Here is a 19,867-nt window from a genome sequence, read left to right on the forward strand (position 1 = left end):
TCTGGGTTCTCCCTTATTTTATTTTATTTTTTGCTCGAGACTGACCCCCTGCCACTTGAACCACACGTCCATCCGGTCTTTGTTTCTTTCTGAGGCAGGCTGACCTCCAATTCAGGCTACTCTCGCCTCCCCGCCCCCGTGCAGGGGTTACAGACATGCACCACCACACCCGGATGGGATCTTTAACATGGACCGCTTCTCCCTCCCTCCCCTCTTCCTCCTCCTCTACACAAAACTGGACGGAAAAAGAAATTAAAAAGTCCCAGCTCTTAAACTCTGTGTAATCCCTGTTTCTCCATGATCCCTCCAATTCATCACTTTTCAAAGCTGCTTGTTCTTGGGTCCTGGTTGGTTTTTATTTCTTTTTAAATCTCTTGTCTTTCTTAGGGTATTATCTATGTCTCAAAGCCTCTATCACTCCTCTCTGTTGACTTAGATTCCTGGGCCAGGTTCTTTTGATTCTTGAGTTTGGTTCATATATATATATGTGTGTATATATATATTCATATATATATATATATATACACATATATATATATTTTTTTTAATCTAACCCAAACGGACTCACCCATGGCGTCTCCAGGCTCTGCAGATTCGTGCAACATCACTCGCTGTATTTTAGAGCCTCTGGGCACCACGGTTGGGGGGGCGAGGGGAACAAACCTTTGTCATGGGTCCCAAACACTTCGTGGCTGAGGCCAAATCTAAGTTCCCACAGAGAAGTTACAGCTAGCAAAGGAATCTGGGGAAAGGGTTGTTGAAGGGTCTGTTTGTGGAAATTGATGTGTTTGGACTTTTTCTTTTTGTTCATCAAAGCTGGTGGAAGCTTGCGAGTGGAGAAAACCTTTTCCATTACTGATATGCTGGGTTCTAATCCTGGCAAATAGTCTAGGTGTCAGGGAGCCCTCGCGATGGGCCTGGGAGTAAAATACATTTTACGTACATACACGCATGCACGCATGCATATATACACGGACATACGTATAAAGGCACATGCGTATCTGTCTCTTGTATATGTATACGCGTGTACGTATATGCATTTATGCACATGTATATGGATGTGTGTTACGTATTCTGTTCTATATATTTATATAAATATATATTTTCTGTAATTGTATATAAATGTATTTTATATATTATATGTATTTGCGTGTATATATGCATATGTATGTATATATCCCGAGAATGAGTCTTTCTGGGCGCCATACGCTACCTAGGAAGCATGCATCGAGCGGCTAGCCTGGGCCATTTTGAAGTACTTGGTGGCTTTTAAGAGGCATGGTCGGCTGTGTTGCTGGGGCAATTGCAGCCGCCCCCTCTGCGTTATCCACATAGAGGGTTTTGCTCAACATGAGGATAATGATAGATATTAACCTGTCCCCTCGGGTAACTAAATGACTCAGGTAAACATTCTTGGTTGTTAACCGCTGCTGTTTGTTGAGTGCTTAGTCCGCCATGCCACATGCTCCCTTTCTTGGGCATGTTTCGTTTTCTCTGTACTTTAAGAACCAGCTATGTTATCATCTCCCGTGTCCGTAGCCCACCACCGATCCTTGAGGTGGTGAAATGCTTTGCTCCAAGTTCCCCCACCAGCTGGGTGCTGGTGACTCCCACACGGGCTGACATCTGAGGAGCGCCACGCGGACCCATGCGTCATCATCCGCACACACAAAGGAACAGAGGTGGCGGGCTGTAGGTGCTGCATCTTTCAATGACAGGATGTCTTTTTCTCTTCTTCCTCTTCCTCCTCTCTTCTCCTCCTTCCAGCGCCTTCTGCAGCTTAACCTCAGCCCTGACCTCGCACTTGGCTTTTCTATTTGAGACAACCTCTCCCACTAAACATTTCTCGTGGGCGGCAGGTCCAGGCGGCAGGTCAGCTTAGCCCCTCGTGGTAGTTAGCACACATCGAACTGAGTCCACGGATGGCAGAAGGCCTCTTCCTTAGGCCCTGGTGAAATCCAATGGCCTTAACAGTGGCATCAGGGGCCTTTTTAGTTACAATGCTTTTCACAATCTAATGAGTTCATTCCTTACACTTCTGACTCCTCTTCTGCGGGAGTCAATCACCTGGGTCAATGCAGAATCTTGCCCATCAGAAAAAGAATCTTCCATTGTATCAGTGACGCATAGAAGACTGAACTGACCAAGATTGCCTGAGTTTTATTCAATGGAGTTGGAACACAAGCGGCCACCCACCATGACAGACACAGTTTAGGGATCCTCTACAAAGAACATAAGTTAAGAAAAAACGTCCAAGGTGGCAAACTGCCAGGAAACCACCCCGATCCCTCAGTCACACGGTCTTGGTGGCATCTCAGATGGGGTCACAGGTGGCCCCAGCCCCGGGGCTGGACAGCACACTTGCCAAGTGCTAACATGCCTGTCCCACCTCCACGGGCACCCCGGCTTCTAGGAGTAAAACTTGCTGTTGCTGACTCTCTTCTCTCTCAGCCTGAAATCAAAGCAGATGGAGCCACGTCAGCCGGGCATGGAATGCAGGCTCTGTCCCAGCAGCACCTTTCCAGCTACACATCGGGGGGTGACCGGTAGCTGGGGGGGTACAGGGCTGACAGGTGGGTGCAGAAGACCCTCAGATCTTGGTACGACACAGTCTCCCAGAGGTCCAATCTCTTCCGTGGTAAAATAGCGGCAATGCTACCTTAGGCTGACGTATGGCTGTCAGTGCCTGGCTACATCTCTTCCCATCACGCCTGAGGTACAACCTGGGAAGAGGGATTTTTCTGTCCTGACCTTGAGCTGCTAGACCAGCCCAGCCTTGGGGACTCAATAATGACTCCTTAAAAGCTAGCGGTCAGCCGGGTGCTGGTGGCTCAGACCTGTCATCCTAGCTACTCAGGAGGCTGAGATCTGAGGGCCATGGTTCAAAGCCAGCCCGGGCAGGAAAAGCCTTGAGACTTTATTTTTCTTTTTTGTCAGTCTCACAGACTTTCCTGCCCGGGCTGGCTTCCAACCGCGATCCTTAGATCTCAGCCTCCTGAGTGGCTCGGGTTACAGGCGTGACCCACAGGCCTGGCTAGTGTGACTCCTATCTCTGATAAACTACTCAGAAAAAGCCGGAAGTGGTGCTGGGGCTCAGTCATAGAGCACTAGCCTTGAGCGCAAACGCAGCTCGGGGACAGCGCTCAGGCCCTGAGTTCAAGCCCCAGGTCCAGCACAAAGGAGAAAACAAAAGTCGGTGGTCACCGGGGCTGGAGTGTAAGAGGCCCTGACTTCCGCCCTCGCCCGGGAAAGAAATGAAGTCAGGGAGCGTGGCTCATTTTCAAGTCCACTGCAGTGTCCTTGTAGAGAAGCGAGCTGTATTTGGGGAAGGGGCAGGCGCTGAGGCACAGAGTCGGGAAGCCTTAGGCGTTGTGAAGACGGGGCGCGGCCCGGGCGGGGCGGGGGTCCCCACGCACCTCCGGTTGCACCTCTCCTGGTACAGCTGGAGCTGGTTCTCGTTGACGTTGAACTCCTTCACCAGGGCGTCCCGGCTGGCGCCGCGCAGGTTCTGGTGCGTGTCGTACAGGAAGAGCTGGTTGTTGAGCTCTTCCTGCCGCCTCCGCAGCTGACGACAGGAGGAATACAGCTCCTCCTCGCTCTCCTGGGACGCGGGGGACAGGGCGGCGTGGGCACTCGGTGCCGGAGGGGCCCAGGGCCGAGCCCGGACCGCGCAGGGTAGCCGGCAGAGCGAGGAGCGACAGCTCAGGGTGAGGACAGAGGGGAGGCGGAGAGGTTGGGGTGCGCTGGGAGAAAGAGAGAGGAAGGCGGCAGCTTGAGGCCAGGCTTGGAAAAACAAAAGCAGCGAGAACCCAGCTCGGGGACAAGTGGGGCATGGCGTTCCACGCCCGTCACCCCCAGTACCCGGGGGGCAGAGGCAGGAGATCACAGACAGGGCCGGGCTGGGCCGAAAGCGCGGGGCGGCCTGCAGAAGACACGGCGAGCCAGAGGCCTGGGGGAGGGTTCAAGTATTTGCCAAACCAGCACAAGGCCCCGAGTTCAAGCTCCCATTCCACACAAAAATAAGTAAAGAATAGGTTAACTGAAGACAGCAATCGCACACGCTTTCCTGCCTGGGCTGGCTCGGAACTGTGCTCCTCAGCTCTCAGCTTCCTGAGAAGCCACCGGCCCGGGCCTGGAAGGACGACATCTTTCCTTAACCCCCAAAGACTAGATCCCAAGCTGCGAGAGAACGAGGGAAGGGTGGCTCTGTCCCGGAAGAAATGTACTCCTACCCTACCTTATGTAACTGTAACGCTTCCGAACATGACTTTCATAATAGCGATTGAAAAATTTAAAAAAAAATAGCCAGGACCAGCTCACGAATACTGTTCCCAAACCCGTAGGCTTCTAGAATGCGGGGCTGGGGTCTTCTTCTAAGAGCTGCACACACCTGCCTGGCTGCACCTTGGCCAGCAACGCAAGCGGGTCTTGCCAGGGACCCCAGCACTCGGCCCCCAAGCAGAAAGGAGGAGGGCTCCCGAGACCCGCAGGGAGGGCAGCTTTCTCGAATGTACCCTCTGGGTACCGCCAGTTCAGAGCACGTGAATCATCGCAGCCCCTTGCGATGAGCGACAAGGCTGGAAATCACACATCAACCCGAAAGAAACTGCTCGCTCGCTGACAACCAGTCAACGCGCGGGCGGTCTTTTGGTTCTTCGACCTAGTATTCCGCTGCTATAAATACCTAGCCTTCGGGAACACTTTGTAATCAGCAAGAAAAAAAAAATAGATAGCACAGAGAACTTTATTATTTACGAAGGAAAAAAAATTGGCCAACAGTTGAAGTGACCATCCTGGGAGAGAGATAAGTGGATTCGGGACGGAGAGCTGACAGGCCCCCCGCCATGGATCGACAGGGGTGCATAAAGCCACCCGTGACCCCGGAAAAGGTCACACATACGAATCTAACTTCAGAAACATCACACGTAGCAAAGAAAAAAGAACAACTGTGTTAAGTACAAGGGGAAGGAAATCTATCAAGATGCTAACGGTGGTTTTTACACACGGGCTGTTCAAGGGAAGAAATTTGTTTTTCAATTCCCCCTGCTCTTTTTACCCTACTTCTCAAATTAAATAGAGGAGGGAATACAATGGTGCTGAGAGTACCCTTTTGGACCCCTCCCTATAACAACAGCCAAGTAAAGGGCTGCGAATTGATAAGGTAACTGTGACGTGAAAAATGACTTTCCTGGGGACAGCTTTCAAGTGCTCACAGACGGTATTCTGGGGCTGGCCAATGTTTTAGGAGTCAGCTCCGTCTCGGCCTGGCTGGCTCGATCGCCGCCGGCTCACAGAGCCTTGCGGGGGGGAGGGGGGGCGGGGGGGTGTACCCTGCTCTGCCCCTCACCCGGGGAGCAGACAAGAACTACAAGGCGGTGGGGTCTGCGTTCACGAAATGAGGTGTGCCCATCCGCAAAGCCACGCTTCCACTTGGACTCTCGGGGGGGGGGGGGGGGGCAGGCCTGTGAGCCCGCCCGCACCCCAGGCTCCCAGCCCCGCACCGCGCATCCGGGACGTCACACACAGGTCCCGTCCGTGCCACAGGTGCCACACAGCACCATCGCCACGACGCACGCCGGCCCCGGGCCGCTGAGGCCAGTCTCGCAGCTCCGTGCCTCGCGAAGGGCGTCCCACAACCCCGCTTAATCACGGGGTGCCCTGGGACACGGCGGCGGCAGCTGGCTTCTCTGCGCCCAGAGGGGCGGACGCCAGTCCTGCCGCGGCTGCCGGGAGGAGGGAACGGAACAAAGGCCTCCTTCTAGCTCCACGCACCCAGTCAACGCTCGGCTAAAGCTAGGCTCCGCCATTTTACCAGCCTGATCGCAGGCAGAGAATTCCGGTTTAAAAGAAGGGAAGGGTAGCGGGCACCGGTGGCTCACGCCTGGGATCCTGGCTACGCAGGAGACTGAGATCTGAGGATCAAGGTTCAAAGCCAGCCGGGGCAGACTTCTGTGAGGCACTTACCTCCAACTGTCACCAAAACACCAGACACCATTGTGGAAACTGATTTTCCTTAAAGGAGGGGGCCCATCATTTAAGCTTAAAATTTTTCTATCTACTTAACTTACGTTGTTTTTTAAGTGTAGTATTTAAAATGCATTCCAAACCGGAAAACTTGGCTGCCCGTATGCTTATCCTTTCAAGATAGGGTTTTATCACCATGACTTTTTCTCTTCTTTTCTTGCTGTTGATCCTGGGGTTTGAACTCTAGGCCTGGGTGCCGTCCCTGAGCTTTGGTGCTCAAAGCTAGTGCTCTACCACGTGAGTCACAGATCTACTCCTGGCCTTTTGTGGTTCACTGGAGATAAGAACCTCATGGACTTTCCTGCCCGGGCTGGCTTAGAACCATGATCTTCAGATCTCAGCCTCCTGAGAAGCAAGGATTACAGGCAGGAGCTACCAGCACCTAGCCATCATGAGATTATTTTATGACGAAAGGCGGTACCTTGGCTATCGAAGGTGCTTTGGTCCTTTGGCCCCTCAGTACTGTACCTTTTATATCTCTTTTTTCCTACTACACATCCTCCTCCATGTTGAAGCTTCTAAAATGCTTTGGAGCAGAAAACTACCAAGGCTGCGAAACGTGAGCGCAAGGGAACAGCTCTGCAGAAACGCCTATGGCTGTTTCCTCCGAGTCGAGTCCTTGGATTTTTACTGCACTGACCCGAGTGTCCGTCCCCAGCATCCGTTCCCCTCTTCCACCTCCTCCCTCTCCTCTGAAGCTTCGCCTCTGGAGGCTGTCAGACGAGCCACCTCCAACTTGGTGTTTACTGCTTAGCAGCCAGAAGAACAGTATCACAGGCTATGAATTCTCCACACAGAAAATAACCAGGAGGAAAACAGCAAGAAGAGCACCTGGACCAAGTCCATACCAAGGCCTTGGGGCCCAGGGCCTTACTGTATAACAGCCAGGTTAACTTGTGAGCTCATAGCTCACACCTACAATCCTAGCTACTCGCGGAACTGAGATTCAGAGGATCCCAGTTTGAAGCCAGCCCAGGCAGAACCATTCTTGAGATTCTATCTCCAAAATAGCCAGCAAAAACCTGAGCGGGAGGCATGGCTCAAGTGGTAGCGCACCAGGTGAGTAAGAAAGCCAAGTGAACGCGAGGCCCTGAGTTCAAATGCCCACACCAGGAGGCCACATGTCTCGAGACACACAAGAAGGGGTGGAGAGGAATAAACATCTTCAAGGCCTCGGCAAGCTAACAAGACTAGAAGGAAGGCTCCTCTAGTCGTGGAGAAAGCGCCCACTTTGGGAAGCAGGGTCCACGCAGTTGGGACCCTTCCTGCCGCCCCATCCTTGGGCTGCTCGGGCCCCGGGGGTTTCAGTTCCCCAGCCCCGCCCCACAGACGCCCTGGGCCCACTCACCAGGACCGGCCGCATCTCACAGAAAACCAGAGCGACGCCAGCTCGATGTCCTCGCTGAACCCGTTCTTCAGAGGCACGGACCGGAACCCTGCAGCGGAACGGGGCGAGGTGGTTACCGCGGATCTTCGCTTTAATGGGGTACCTGGAGCCCACAGGCCCATTTGAAGAGGAGGGGAGGCGGCGTGCCCAGTGTGGGGCCCACATCCCGGAAGCGAGGACCTACCCCGAAGGTCGAGGGGGAGACTTGCAACTGCGCAGCCCGGTTCAACTCCCGGGGCCGAGCTAAAAATCCCTGCCGTCCAGCAATGACACCATGCAGAAGAAATAGAAACCCACAGAACATTCCACACTGAACGTAGAGTGACCACGGCTGAGGCTCGATAATGAATTCGCACCCCCATTTCCAGCACTTAGGCCTTTACCCAGAACGAGACAGAGCGTGTGCTTGCTCTTACAAGATCCACAGCCTGCCTCTCCTGGGGCCGTTCACCTGCCCCTGAAAGCCACCTCCTACTGACAACGAGGGCCCGGGTTTGGCAGCCCCTTAAACGGCTCTTCTAATTCAGGACTGAAGGGGGCGACTTGGAGCTGAAGCTTAACTGTGAAGTAAGGGTTAAGGGAACCCATCTCAAAGGTTGGTTCGTTTGCTGGTTTTAATGAAGGAATGTAAGAGGACACAGTCAAACTGGAATCACTCCCACCCCGTCCTTCCTACCCAGACACACACCACTGCCGAGGGACCCCCCACCCCCACACCCCCGCCCCAAGACAGGCTCACGCGGGTGTTTGCACTTGATTTAAATCATGGTGCCAGACACCCATGCAGCGCATTAAGCGAGCTCAATAGGAGAGCCTCCTTCTGAAGTCACCGACACACACGACCAGGGTTCAAGGGCTCCGTGCTCCTTCACCGTCTTCTTGCTGAACTTCCCCTTGGATGTCTCGGTGAGTTAAATTTGCCCCTGTCCTCTCCAAAGTATGTCCTTGGAACACAGAACCTCTGAATCGGGCACATTTGGAAGTTTCTTAGCTGGGTTCAGGGGGCTCCCATCCGTAATCCTAGCCCCCCAGGGAGAGGGAATTCAAGGTCAGCCCAGGTAGGAAAGTCCACTCGATTCCCCTTTCCAAAAGAACCAGCACAAAGCTGTGCTGGAAGAGTGGTTCAAGTAGTAGAGCACCAGACCTAAGTGCAAAAGCCAAGCAAGCACGTAAGGCTCTGAGTTCAGACTCCAATACTGGCACCCCAAAATAAAATAAAACAGAATAGAATAAAAAAAAAAGTCAGTCTGGTATTGATGGGTTGTTGGAATGAAATGGAAGGCTGTGCTCTGTGGTGATGGGGCTGGGCCACCGGGGCCCTCAGGCCGATCGATGGCCTGGCTCCAAGAGGAACAGTACGCAGCCCTGAGTTCAGAGCCACGAGGTGGGCACCCGAGTTAGGGAGAAAAGATGTTTGTCAATTTCACCCAAAGCAGGGCTTTTCTACGGATGTCACTGCTTGGGGGCGGGGGCGGGGGGGGGGGAGGAGGAGGAGGAGGAGGAGGAGGAGGAGGAGGAGGAGGAGGAGGAGGAGGAGGAGGAGGAGGAGGAGATAATCCAGACAGATACCACAAGTGGCTTACGGCTGGAATTCTGCTACTCAGGAGGCTGAGAACTGAGGACAGAAGGTCAAATCCGGCCAAAGCGGGCAAGTCCAGGAGACTCTGATCTCCAGTTCAACAGCGAAAAGCTACACGCAGAGCTGCGACCCCAGGGGCCAGCCCGGAGCAGAAACAGCAAGTGAGAGCACGAGGCCCTGAGGTCACGCCCCTCGTGTTCGCGGCGCACAGAATGAAGGGAAAGGAACGCCACGGCCGCGTGGAGGATTCACAGGCCTGGGAACAGCGGGGTCGCTCTGCACTGTCCTCGCCGAGCTGACCCGGACAAAGCCCGCGGCACGTTAGAGAACCACGGCTCGGGTGCCAGGTCTGAGAGGGGGTGGCGGTGTTGGCGAGTGAACCCAGAAGGGCTGCCAAATGCCAGGCCTCGAGGGCTCGCAAACGGGCACTGAGAAGCAACCACAGGAGTGGCCACGTGCTCCCCAACTCTTGCCTAGCCTACCCACCAAAGATACCAACACCTAGACCAACCCCGAAAAGACGGCGTTGCCACCCGCCATGTTCCCTCTACCAGCGCTGCCTGGGCAGAGCCGTGGAGGGCCTGGGAACCGGCATTTCCCCCTCGCCCTCGCCCTGGCTTCATGCCACGGTCAGGTCACAGACAGGGAGACACCGCGGGGTCGCCCGACCGGGTCCAAGTTGTCAAGGAAGACCTTGCTCTGCACGGAACCCAAAGTGCCCCCCACGGCCCCAAAAGCCCGGCTGGATGAAATGACTACAATGGGCATCTATTTCTCTTGGGGGGGGGGGAATGGTGACGGCCCGAGGAATCAAAAGCATCCGTGCCCTGAAGAGCACACGAGCCTTCTGAAAGCCAGGAGAGCGGAGGCACGCCGTCAAGCTCCCCTCAAGCCGCGGCCGCCACGGCCAGCCGGGAGAGCCCAGCTCTGGGGGAGGAGGCGGCAGACTGCTTGTCATTTTTCCCTTCTTGCTGATCCTGGGACTTGAACTCGGAGCCTGGGAGCCGTCGCTGAGCTCTTCTGCCCAACGTCCGTGCTCTGCCACTTTGAGCCACAGCTCCACTTCCAGTTTTTGAGTGGTCGGTTGGAGATGAGAATGCGATGGGGACTTTCCTGCCTGGGCTGGCTTTGAACCGCGATCCTCAGACCTCGGCCTCCTGAGCAGCTAGGAGGGCAGGCGTGAGTCCGGCTTATCCCCTCTCGAGATGAAATGGAATGACAGTTCCAGGGTGACGGCTGACTGACACCTCTCTCCGCCTCTCCTCTCCCCCACCTTTGGCTAATCCTGACAACCAGACCTCCCAGCCGAACAAATTCTGCCATGATTTAAGCAAAATCAGAAAGAATGGTGTGGGTTTTTTTGTGTGTTCCTTTTTTTTTTCCTTTTGCCAGTTCTGGGCCTTGAACTAGAGAACTCTAGGCCTGGGTGCTGTCCCCAAGCTCCTTTTGCTCAAGTCTGACGCTCCACCACTTGAACCACAACACCACTGCTGGCTTTTTTCTGTGATTAGTTGAAAAGCCTCACAGACTTTCTTGCCCAGGCTGGCTTTGAACCACGATCCTCAGAACTCAGCCTCCTACGTAGCTAAGATTACAGGCGTGAGCTGCCAGCACCTGGCTTTCTTTTTTTTTTTTTTAAGCCAGCAGCACAAACCAAAGAAAGACAATCACGTCACGTAGGCCCCAAACGCCCCTTACCTGACTTGATGCCTTTGATGGGGTAAGTGGCGTGAGCCAGGAAGTTGGGGTCACTGAACATGTCTTCCTCATAGACCACGAAGCGCAGAAAGGCAAGGCTGGGGTCGTAGATCTCGAAGGTCACCTTCTCCTGCGTCGGAGCCCACACGGGGCTGAGGCCATTGTCATCTGCGGGACACTGAAGCTCATTAAGAGTGACACCGGGCCTGCCCCCTCTCCTGGCAAGGCGATGCCGCCTGCTCCCTCCGCGATGACGCGCGAGTCTACACCGCGGCCTGGGGAAGCCCGCAGGAGAAGCTCTTGATTTCCCGTCCCAGCCCCTCCGTCTGGGCCCAGGCCCGAGGAAGGAACGCTCTGGGCCTTCAAACCCCCCGCCGTCTCTTCGGGGGCCCTTCCCGTCGAGCCTCCTAGCACAGCAAGCGCTCCTCTTTTTGGGGGGGCGAGGAGGGGATTCGACTCAGGGCCTCATCGCCACGGCCGGCCACGCCTCCGGCGCACGCCTGCTCTTAGTTCGTGTCGCAGGCTAGCCTCGGGTGGGGACTCTCTGACCTCCACGTCTTGACAGGCCAGCAGTGACAAACGTGCCCCACGTGCATTGCACCCCGCCCTCTCCTGCTCCCCTTGGGTCTCGGCTCTCTGGGGACGCAGGGAGAGGAAGGACAATATCCGTACAGCAGCTGGGTAGGCGCGCTGCTACACCCCCGTAATCCCAGCTACTGCTACAGCCCCGTAATCCCAGCTACCTGAGGAGTAAGGCTTAGGGCGTGACCTTTCTATCTGAAAAAAACGAAACGAAAGGACTTAGGCGGCCCAAGTGGCCGGGCACCCAGCTCACAGATTCATGGCCCTGGGTTCCATCACTCACAGGGCCAGCAAAAGCATCTCAGAACCCCAAGAATCCCCGTGGGAGGGGGGGTTCGCCTGCGCCGCGGTGAAGGGGAGAACCAGGCTACTCACTCACAACCGTCGTCTTGAACTTGTTGCTGTCGCACTCGGCCCCGCAGATCTCCACTTCCACGAAGGGGCAGGCGATACTCCGGCCGAGTTTGGGGAGGTGGCGGGCGCCAAGAACCTAAGACAGCCGAGGAGGGGGTTGGAAGCTGCATCCGTCCCCGTGCAACAAGACAAGAAGGCTCCGCGGAGGCCCACGGTCAGCGCGCCCCAGGTCTGGAGTGCGGTGGATAAGCGGTCCCCCGGATTCCCTCCACCCGTGGGCCCATCCAGCCCCACCCAGGCTGCCTGCCTCAGCGGGGGGGGGGAGGGGGGACAGGTCTCATCTGGACGGGAGAATATGCATGGACACCGCCCCCCCCCCCAACCCAGGTCAGGGCTCCTGGACTTCGGAGCCAGGGCCAGGGTGGGAAAGAGAGAGAGGCCCGCTCCTTCCTTCTTAAGTAAGGGCGGGTGCGCGTGCTAATTCTACCTCCCTTCATCCGGTGAGAAACGCAACTCATCCATCGCCCCCGAAACTCTGAAGACGGCTTTGGGGAGCCCCAGACCCTGCCACTAACGAAGGGCAGACAGCCCCCCCCCTTCTAAGACCCGGGACCCTTCTGATTTCCTTCTCCTCCTGCCCAGAGGCTAGGACGCCCCCCCAAAACAGACTCACGGCGTCACCCCACAAATGACACGGAGAGGGAGGTGCCGGGATAGGTTCGGGGAAGCCCCCTCCCCCCGGGGTGGGCTGGGCACTGCGTGGGGGGGGGAGGGAGGTGTGTGCGGGGGGGGTGGGGGGGGAGGGCCGCACCTTGACGGTGAGCGTCATCACGATCCTCCGCTGGGACTCGGGCGGCATGGGGTCGTACTTCTCGGTGCGCATGCTCTCGGGCTGCAGCACGTAGCCCGTCCGGCCGTTGAGCGAGAACAGGGCGTGGTTCATCTGCATGTATTTGTCTAGGGGAGAGAGAGAGAGACAGACGAGCTGCCCGCCGCCCGGGCTCCTCCTCGGGCCGAGCCCGCGAGACCTCGGACCCGTGGGCTCCGTCCTAAAGGCCGTGTGTGCGGGCCCCCCATCGTCGACCCCACCTCTGGGAGAAGGGCGATGCGGGACCTCAGAGACAGCCAGTGAGCACCTGGATCCAGCTGAGCCCGCGGCCGCAGCCCGACTCCTGGGCTTGTCTACGGAGGCTCACGTGCGTCCTCCTTCGCTGAAGCCGGGCTGTGGCCCGGCCCCCCATGGCCCGGCCCCCCATCCCCCGGCAGGTGAGCGTGCTGGTGGAACCATTCATTCTCCCCGCCCCCCCACCCCCGCCCACCCCCCTCACGTGGCCTGGGAGGCGACGTCATCAGCCCCCCCCTCCCCCCACCTGCGGTCTGGAAGTTGAGGGCCACCATCTGGGCGCCGCACAGCCACAAGCGGAAGGGGTCGTAGTTGGAGGAGTCCACGCGCTGCCCCTTGGGGTAGACGCGCGTCAGGCCCTTCTGGTTGTACCGCAGGAGCTCCCCGGGCTTCTGCCGCACCATGCTGTCGGCCTTGGTCTCCACGAAGGAGCGGATCTCTCGGAAGTCGGGGTTCTCTGCACACAGGGCGGGCCACCCTTTACCCTGTGTGTGTGTGTGCGCGTATGGGGGTGGGGGTCTCCCAGCTTCCCGCTGCCCGGGGCGAGAGCTGGGGCAGCTGGGACTGACGGGGCACCCCACACTTGGTGCCACCGTGGACGCGTGCCCGCCGGCACCCCGCATACAAAGACTGGGGTGGGGGGTGAAGGGTGCAGGGGTGGATGGGAGATGCAGAAAATGCGGGGGGGGGGGCTCCCTTGGGAAGGCTGCAGGAGACACAGGACGAATGAGCCCGGCATTCTGGAAAAAATGAGTGTCTCGGGCCTAAAGGAAAGGGGGTGTCCCGGGAGGGGCTGACGTCATCCATGATCCCATGACGTGGGGGAATTTGGGAGGAGACCCAACTTTTAATCCCTCCCTCACAGACGGAGCGCTATTCCCCGGAAGACACCGGGGCCCCCAGCCCGGGCGGGGGACGTGCGGACGGTGCGCAGGACGCACGCAGGCCTGGTTCAGTTAAGAGTCGGACGGGGGGCGGGGGGAGGTTTTCCTGGGTGATACCCTGGGGCCCACTGTGGCCACGAGCCAGGAGCTGTGGGGAGCCTCCCGGAGCGGGGAGACGCTAAGGAGGGGTGGCCCACTCACCCCCGGACTGCTTTCAGTCCCCCTCGGGCTGAGACTCGACACGCCTTGCCAAGTCCGTGGCTATCAGCAACAGGTGGAACAGATCTGCCTGGAAGTGGGTCTGGCTACAGAACACCCCAAGGGTTCCAAGGGCCAACGGGGAGGGGAGGCGTCTGCTTTGGGGACTTCACAGCCCAAGGGACACGGCTGGCGCCTGCGCCCTCTGCAGCGATGGGCAGGGCCCAGGGAGCTCACCTAGGTTGTCCTTGGTTTTGCTGGTTGGCTTGCAGTAGACCACCAAGTCCGAGAGCTCAATGGCGATCGACTGGTTCTTCTCCCAGTACTTCAGGTTGTTCTCCTGGTGGAGGCCGGCCAGCTCCGGTTACGGCCGCCAGCAGCTCGCCTGCCACGCCCGCCCACGCCCACCTTCCTGGTCCCCCCCACCCGCCCACCCGCCCACCTCACGGGAGGCCGTGCTCACAGCCGAGCTCCGTCCTGATTCTTGACGGGGTTCTTTGTTTCTTAACCTTCTACTATAATAATGAGAGCGTGGGAACTCTCCTCGTGAAACCTTTGCCAGCGGAAAAGCCCACGAAGGAGGAATGCAGGTCAGAGCTGGTGCGGCGCAGCCCCGGAGAACCAGGCTTCGCTTCGCGAACCACGCAGCAGCAGAAGAGCGCAAAAGCGAACCCAAGGCAACGGAGGGCAGCAGGACACACCGGCAGAGGGTGCCGGGCATCACCACGCCGGCCCCCCTGGGAACCCCCAACTACAGCCGCTCTCCAAGGGGGCCTGGGACCCTGGAGCAAAGGCTACCGTGAGCTGCAAGCCGGCTCGCGATTGGTGTGCTCCATCCTCAGCTAGGGGAACCCGGAATCGCAGGTGCTCAAGAGAGCTGAGGGACAACCGCTGAACCAGCAAGGAGGAGGACCCCCCCCCCCCCCCCACAGGCACCCAGCTCACTGGAGTCCCCTGCGCCTCAGACCTGAACTGCATGGCCGCCACCGGCAGGAGGTGGGTAGGCCGCCATCGTGGGAAGAAGTGAGAAGAAATAGCTCATAGTTCCTTCCCAGGGAACGGTGTGTCAAGAAGGGAAGAACTGGAGCCTGACCCAGTGGCACACGCCTGTAACCCTAGTTAGTTAGGAGGCTGAGATCTGGGGATCACGGTTTGAAGCCAGCCTGGGCAGGAAAGTCAGTGAGACTCCTATCTCTACTAAACTGCCCCAAAAGCCAGAAGCGGCACCGTGGCTCAAGTGGTCCAGCGTTAAGCCTGGAGCAAAAGCAGCTCAGGGACGGAGGCCAGGCCCCACGCTCAACCCCGGGACTGGAACAACACCAGAAACCCTGAAAAGAATCAATACAAAAAAGGGCTAGAGATGTGCCTCAAGGAGCAGGGCACCTGCCCAGCAAGCGCAAGGCCCCAAGTCCAAATGCCAGTGCCACCAGAAAATAGAAAAATGAAAAGAAAGCACGCAAGAGTCGAGGGCCATCGTAGGCCCCTGGCTAGGTTCTGGGGCAAAGGAAAGATGGCGATGGCGGCCACACCAGGGAAGATGGCCGCGAGATGGGGCTTGGCACGAGGCCTCTGAAACACGACAAGTTCCCACCAGGAAAGGAAGAGGGGGACCAAGTTGGGGGGGGGGGTCCCCCGGGCCCCAGGCTAGCCAGGGTGGGAGCAGCCTGCAGGAACCAGCTGCTGACACAGGACGGAGGGAAACGCACTCTACCCAGCACCCCCGGGGCCCTAGAAGTTCTAGAGAGTCTTTCAGATGAGCCCTGTGGGGGCAAGGTCTGCCTCAGAAGGAAGAGACCTCGCGGGCAGCGAAGCCTTCTTCCCGGTGCGTGGCCACGGTAGCTGGAGGTGGCACTGCCCACGCCAGGCGCGTGGGGACAAGGTGACACCGCCCCGGCAGCTGCTGCCATTCGGACCTGGCTCTTCACCAAGTGCCGCACCCAGTGCCCGGCTCTGCCGGCCAACGCACTGGGGCCTCGCGGAAGGTCCCGAACCTCACAACGTCTCAAGACACCGCGGGCGGCGAAGGCCTGGAGGCCGCCCAGCACCTTCCGCTCGCCGTCCAGGGCCCCCGACGTCCCTTCTGCTCTCGCCTCCCTCCCGATGAGCTCCGGGCGGCCGTCCAGCCCCTCCCTCGGGCCGCCTGGCCCTGCCCAGTGCCCGCCCCAGCCGTGCCCAGCCCCACCTTTGTGTCGATCTTCCAGGTGATCTGCCGGATGCTCTGGAACCACTCGAAGAGCTCCTCCACGCTGTCCGTGGCAAACTCCACGGGGGGGTCCCCCTGCTTCTTGGGCTCCAGGATGAAGACGAAAGGTTTCTGGTTCTTCCCATGCGGGGCTTTCACTGTGGGGAGAAGCACGGTGGCACACGGGCTGAGGACGCCCGCCGGAGCGCTCGGCCGGCCTGCGGTTCTCACCGGGCTCTGCGGGAAGGCCTGCAGAAGTCAAGCCCTGCCCTGCCAGCACGTCCTAGAATAGACGTGTGTAAGAGCGGCAAAAGCAAACGGACAGGCCAGGAGCAGCGCGGCTCGGCGCAAGGCTGAGCGCTGAGGACCCTGGTTGGAGGCCAGCCCAGGCAGGAAAGTCTGGGAGACTCTTAGCTCCCGTTACCTACCAAAATGCCGAAAGCGGAGCTGTGGCTCACGAGGTAAAACGCTAGCCTTGAGCAAAAACAGCTCAGGGACGGCACCCAGGCCCTGAGTTCAAGTCACAGGACTGTCACCGCCCCCCCAAGGGAAAAAACACAGATATATTTAAGGGTCTAAAGAGTTTAAAATGAACCCTAAATCTACGGATAGGTATCCTCAAAACAAAAGGAGGAGGAGCGGACACTGGGGGCTCACGCCGGCCACGCTAGCCACTCAGGAGGCAGAGATGGGAGGATCCCAGTTTGAACCCGGCCTGGGCCAACCGGGACACTGACATCTGGGGTGGGGGTGGTGAAAGGCACGCGGTTTCCTGGGCCTCCAAGCTGAACCGCAGAGGCCACGCTCTGGCTCCGCGCATGGTCAAGCACAGCAACGTGGGCGGGGCCCTAGAGGGATGTGGGCGGGGCTCTGGAGAGACATGGGCGGGGCTCTGGAGAGACATGGGCGGTGCCCTGGAAAGACATGGGCGGGGCCCTGGAAAGACATGGGCGGGGCCCTGGAGGGACATGTGCGGGGCCTGGAAGGACGCGGGCAGAGCCCTGGAAGGACATGGGCGGGGCCCTGGAAGGTCGTGGGCGGGGCCCTGGAGGGACGTGGACGGGGCTCTGGGAGGATGTGGGCGGGCCCTAGAAGGACATGGGCTGGGCCCTGGAAGGTCGTGGGCGGGGCCCTGGAGGGACGTGGGCGGGGCCCTGGAAGGACGTGGGCGGGGCCCTGGAAGGACATGGGCTGGGCCCTGGAAGGTCATGGGCGGGGCCCTGGAAGGTCATGGGCGGGGCCCTGGAGGGACGTGGGCGGGGCCCTGGAAGGACATGGGCGGGGCCCTGGAGGGACATGGGCGGGGTTCTGGAAGGATGTGGGCGGGCCCTAGAGGGACGTGGGCGGGGCCCTGAAATGTGGGCGGGGCCCTGGAGGGACGTGGGCGGGGCCCTGGAAGGACATGGGCGGGGCCCTGGAGGGACATGGGCGGGGCCCTGGAAGGAAGCTGTCACCAGCGTGTCCTGCAACAGCAACCCCCTTCCCCTCCTCAACCAACTGGGCATCCACACCCAGGCGGGGCCCGGCCCGCCGCTCCCGGCTCCCCACAGCTCTGGGCAGTGCCGGGAAGGCTCCGGAAGGCCCCGGCTCTGCTGGGACGGCACCCCTCTCCTGGGATTCCCTCCCCGTTCACCGCCAGCTTGATTCTGAAGCCTCACGCAGACCCCTCCCTCCGGGCAGCCTTCCCTGTGCCTCCGCCCTCGAGGGCCGCCTCCACGAGCACCTACCGACGTTGTAGGTGTTCAGATCCAAGATCCCTCTGCAGAGAGACCCCAGGGGGTTATCTTCAATCATCTGCGGGGAAACACGGCGTGAGTCGGCCACGGTCACGGGCGGGCGTTCATCCCAGAGGCGCCGTGGACCGTCTCGAGCGTGGGGTTCCGTGGCAGGGCCCCTCCCCCGGGGCACACTGGAACTGACCACGGTGAGGCGGGTCTCGATGGCGGGCAGAGGCATGCCAACCCCCGCGCGCGGACCATCGGGCGACAGCGGCTCCCCCACCCCCGCCCCTCACCCCACCCCGCGCCCTCCTGCCGGCCTCTCGCTGCCCAACCCTGACTTGACGTTTAAGGTTCCCACACGCCTTCCTCCGGGCCGCCCTCCCGGACTGGTCCCGCCTCCCACGGAAATCCGTGCTTGGGGACTGGAGGGGATCTCCAAGCCCCCCCAATCCTCAAGCTGCCCCCGGGGCGGGGGGTGGAGGGGCAAGGGGAGGGAGCCTGCGGGGTGAAAGGCAGCTAGGGACAGGAGAGAGACCTGAGGTCGCCTTCGCCCCCCCACCCCCGCACAGCGAGCACCCCACGCGTCTGCCTCCCACGCCAAACACGCCACGCGCCTGCGCACGCGGCTCTGAGCACAGGGCGGCTCCTCGCCCCCGGCCGCCGCGGCCCCGTCGGAGCGGATCAGACGCGCGACTGAGCGGCTGGCCGAGGCCGCGCTCGCCCACGACGCCTCGGCGACGCGTCGCTCCGGCTCCTCTGCACACGCGACAGCCGGAGAGGGCCCATGTCCGCAGCCGAGATGGCCCCGAGGACGCACGCGCGCGCGCACGCACGCACGCACGCACGCACGCACGCACGCACCGGCGCAGGCCGGCCAGGCCTCTCCCGCGGTGACCCAGGGCCCAGGGACGCGCACCTGCTTCTCCAGCTCCTCCGGGTCGCCGGCCGAGACGTCCTCCACGTAGTTGGACGGGAAGTACTGCTGGAGCCGCGTCCCGTAGTCCCCCTTCCACCTGCACAAGAGCGGAAGGCGTGGGGGGGGGAGGGGCATTCCCAATCCACGACCGCGCCTCCGTCCTCGCTCACGGGGGAGGGGAGGCCGGGCCACGCGGCTGCCTCCGCCGCCACCGGGCACTGCCCGGGGAGCCTCGGCGGGGTAGCCCCGCGTGACGTGAGGACAACCACACCACCGAGAGCTCGGGACGTGGCTCCGGGCAGCCCGGGCTGCGTGTGTGCCGCGCGCCTCGCCTGCGCGCCGGGCTGCCCACGGCACAGGGCCTCCTCCGCGCGCGCACGGGGGCGGCCGGGCCACCCCCAGGGCCCCTCCCGCCCCGGGACTCACCAGCCCCCCGGCTCCTTGCAGACGTTGTGGATGAGGGCGCCGCGGCAGAAGGTGAGCTCGTCGCTGCGCTTGGCCTTGTAGTCGTAGAGCGCTTTCACCGTCCTCTGGGGCTTCCCGGGGGGGACAGGAAGGACAGGGTCAGGCAGGCGACGGGAGCAGGAGGCCGAGGCTCGGGGCCTCAGCCCCACGAGCCTGCCCTCCGCGGACCCCGACATGGCAGAGGCGGCCGCGGGGCCCCCGTGAGACTGAGGTTCCTCCAGATCTGGGCTGTGCGTTGGCGGGGATAGGACTCTAGGGAGGCAGACACAGGAGGCTCGCGCCTCCCGGCCAACCCGGACAGACGTGAGCCAGACTCCATCTCAACTGACGCGCCCGGCCCGGCGCGGCGCTTCCCGCCCATCATCCCTGCGGCAGGAAGCCGCGGGGAGGGGAACGGAGGTGGAGGCGCCAACACAAAGAGCTTCCGGCCCCCTGGCTCAAGCCCGTCATCCCAGCTACTTAGGAAGCGGAGGTGAGGAGGGGAGCCGGGTCGTGGCGTGAGGACAGCCCGGGAAGAAGTGAGCAAGACCCCCTCTCAACCAGTAAGCCAGACACGGAGCTGCACGTCTACCATCACGGCTCCGAGAGCGGCAGATCGATAGGAGGATCGAGGTCCGAGCCCGCGGGGACGGGGGGGGGGGGGGGGGGGGGGGCGCGACAACAACCGGAGACCCTAGTCTTGAAGTAACCAAGGCCGTGGTTCACGTGGTGGAGCACCTGCCGAGCCAGTGCCGCGTTCACACCCCCGGACGGC

General features: G+C 60.0%; 1 protein-coding gene across 1 annotated transcript in view; it reads right to left on the minus strand.

Annotated features, from left to right (window-relative positions):
• Window positions 1-2,129: 2,129 nt before the first annotated feature.
• Plcg2 (phospholipase C gamma 2) overlaps window positions 2,130-19,867 on the minus strand; it is a 52,402-nt gene continuing 34,664 nt past the window's right edge. Inside the window, 13 exon segments of the mRNA XM_048354726.1 lie at window positions 2,130-2,452; window positions 3,417-3,601; window positions 7,373-7,404; window positions 7,407-7,460; window positions 10,689-10,856; window positions 11,646-11,760; window positions 12,436-12,581; window positions 12,995-13,204; window positions 14,067-14,169; window positions 16,012-16,169; window positions 17,739-17,805; window positions 18,649-18,745; window positions 19,075-19,184. Coding sequence (XP_048210683.1) covers window positions 2,410-2,452; window positions 3,417-3,601; window positions 7,373-7,404; window positions 7,407-7,460; window positions 10,689-10,856; window positions 11,646-11,760; window positions 12,436-12,581; window positions 12,995-13,204; window positions 14,067-14,169; window positions 16,012-16,169; window positions 17,739-17,805; window positions 18,649-18,745; window positions 19,075-19,184 — 1,488 coding nt within the window. The 3' untranslated portion in view covers window positions 2,130-2,409.

The sequence above is a fragment of the Perognathus longimembris genome, chromosome 10 (genome assembly GCF_023159225.1).
Source record: "Perognathus longimembris pacificus isolate PPM17 chromosome 10, ASM2315922v1, whole genome shotgun sequence".
In the NCBI taxonomy this organism is placed as follows: domain Eukaryota; kingdom Metazoa; phylum Chordata; class Mammalia; order Rodentia; family Heteromyidae; genus Perognathus; species Perognathus longimembris.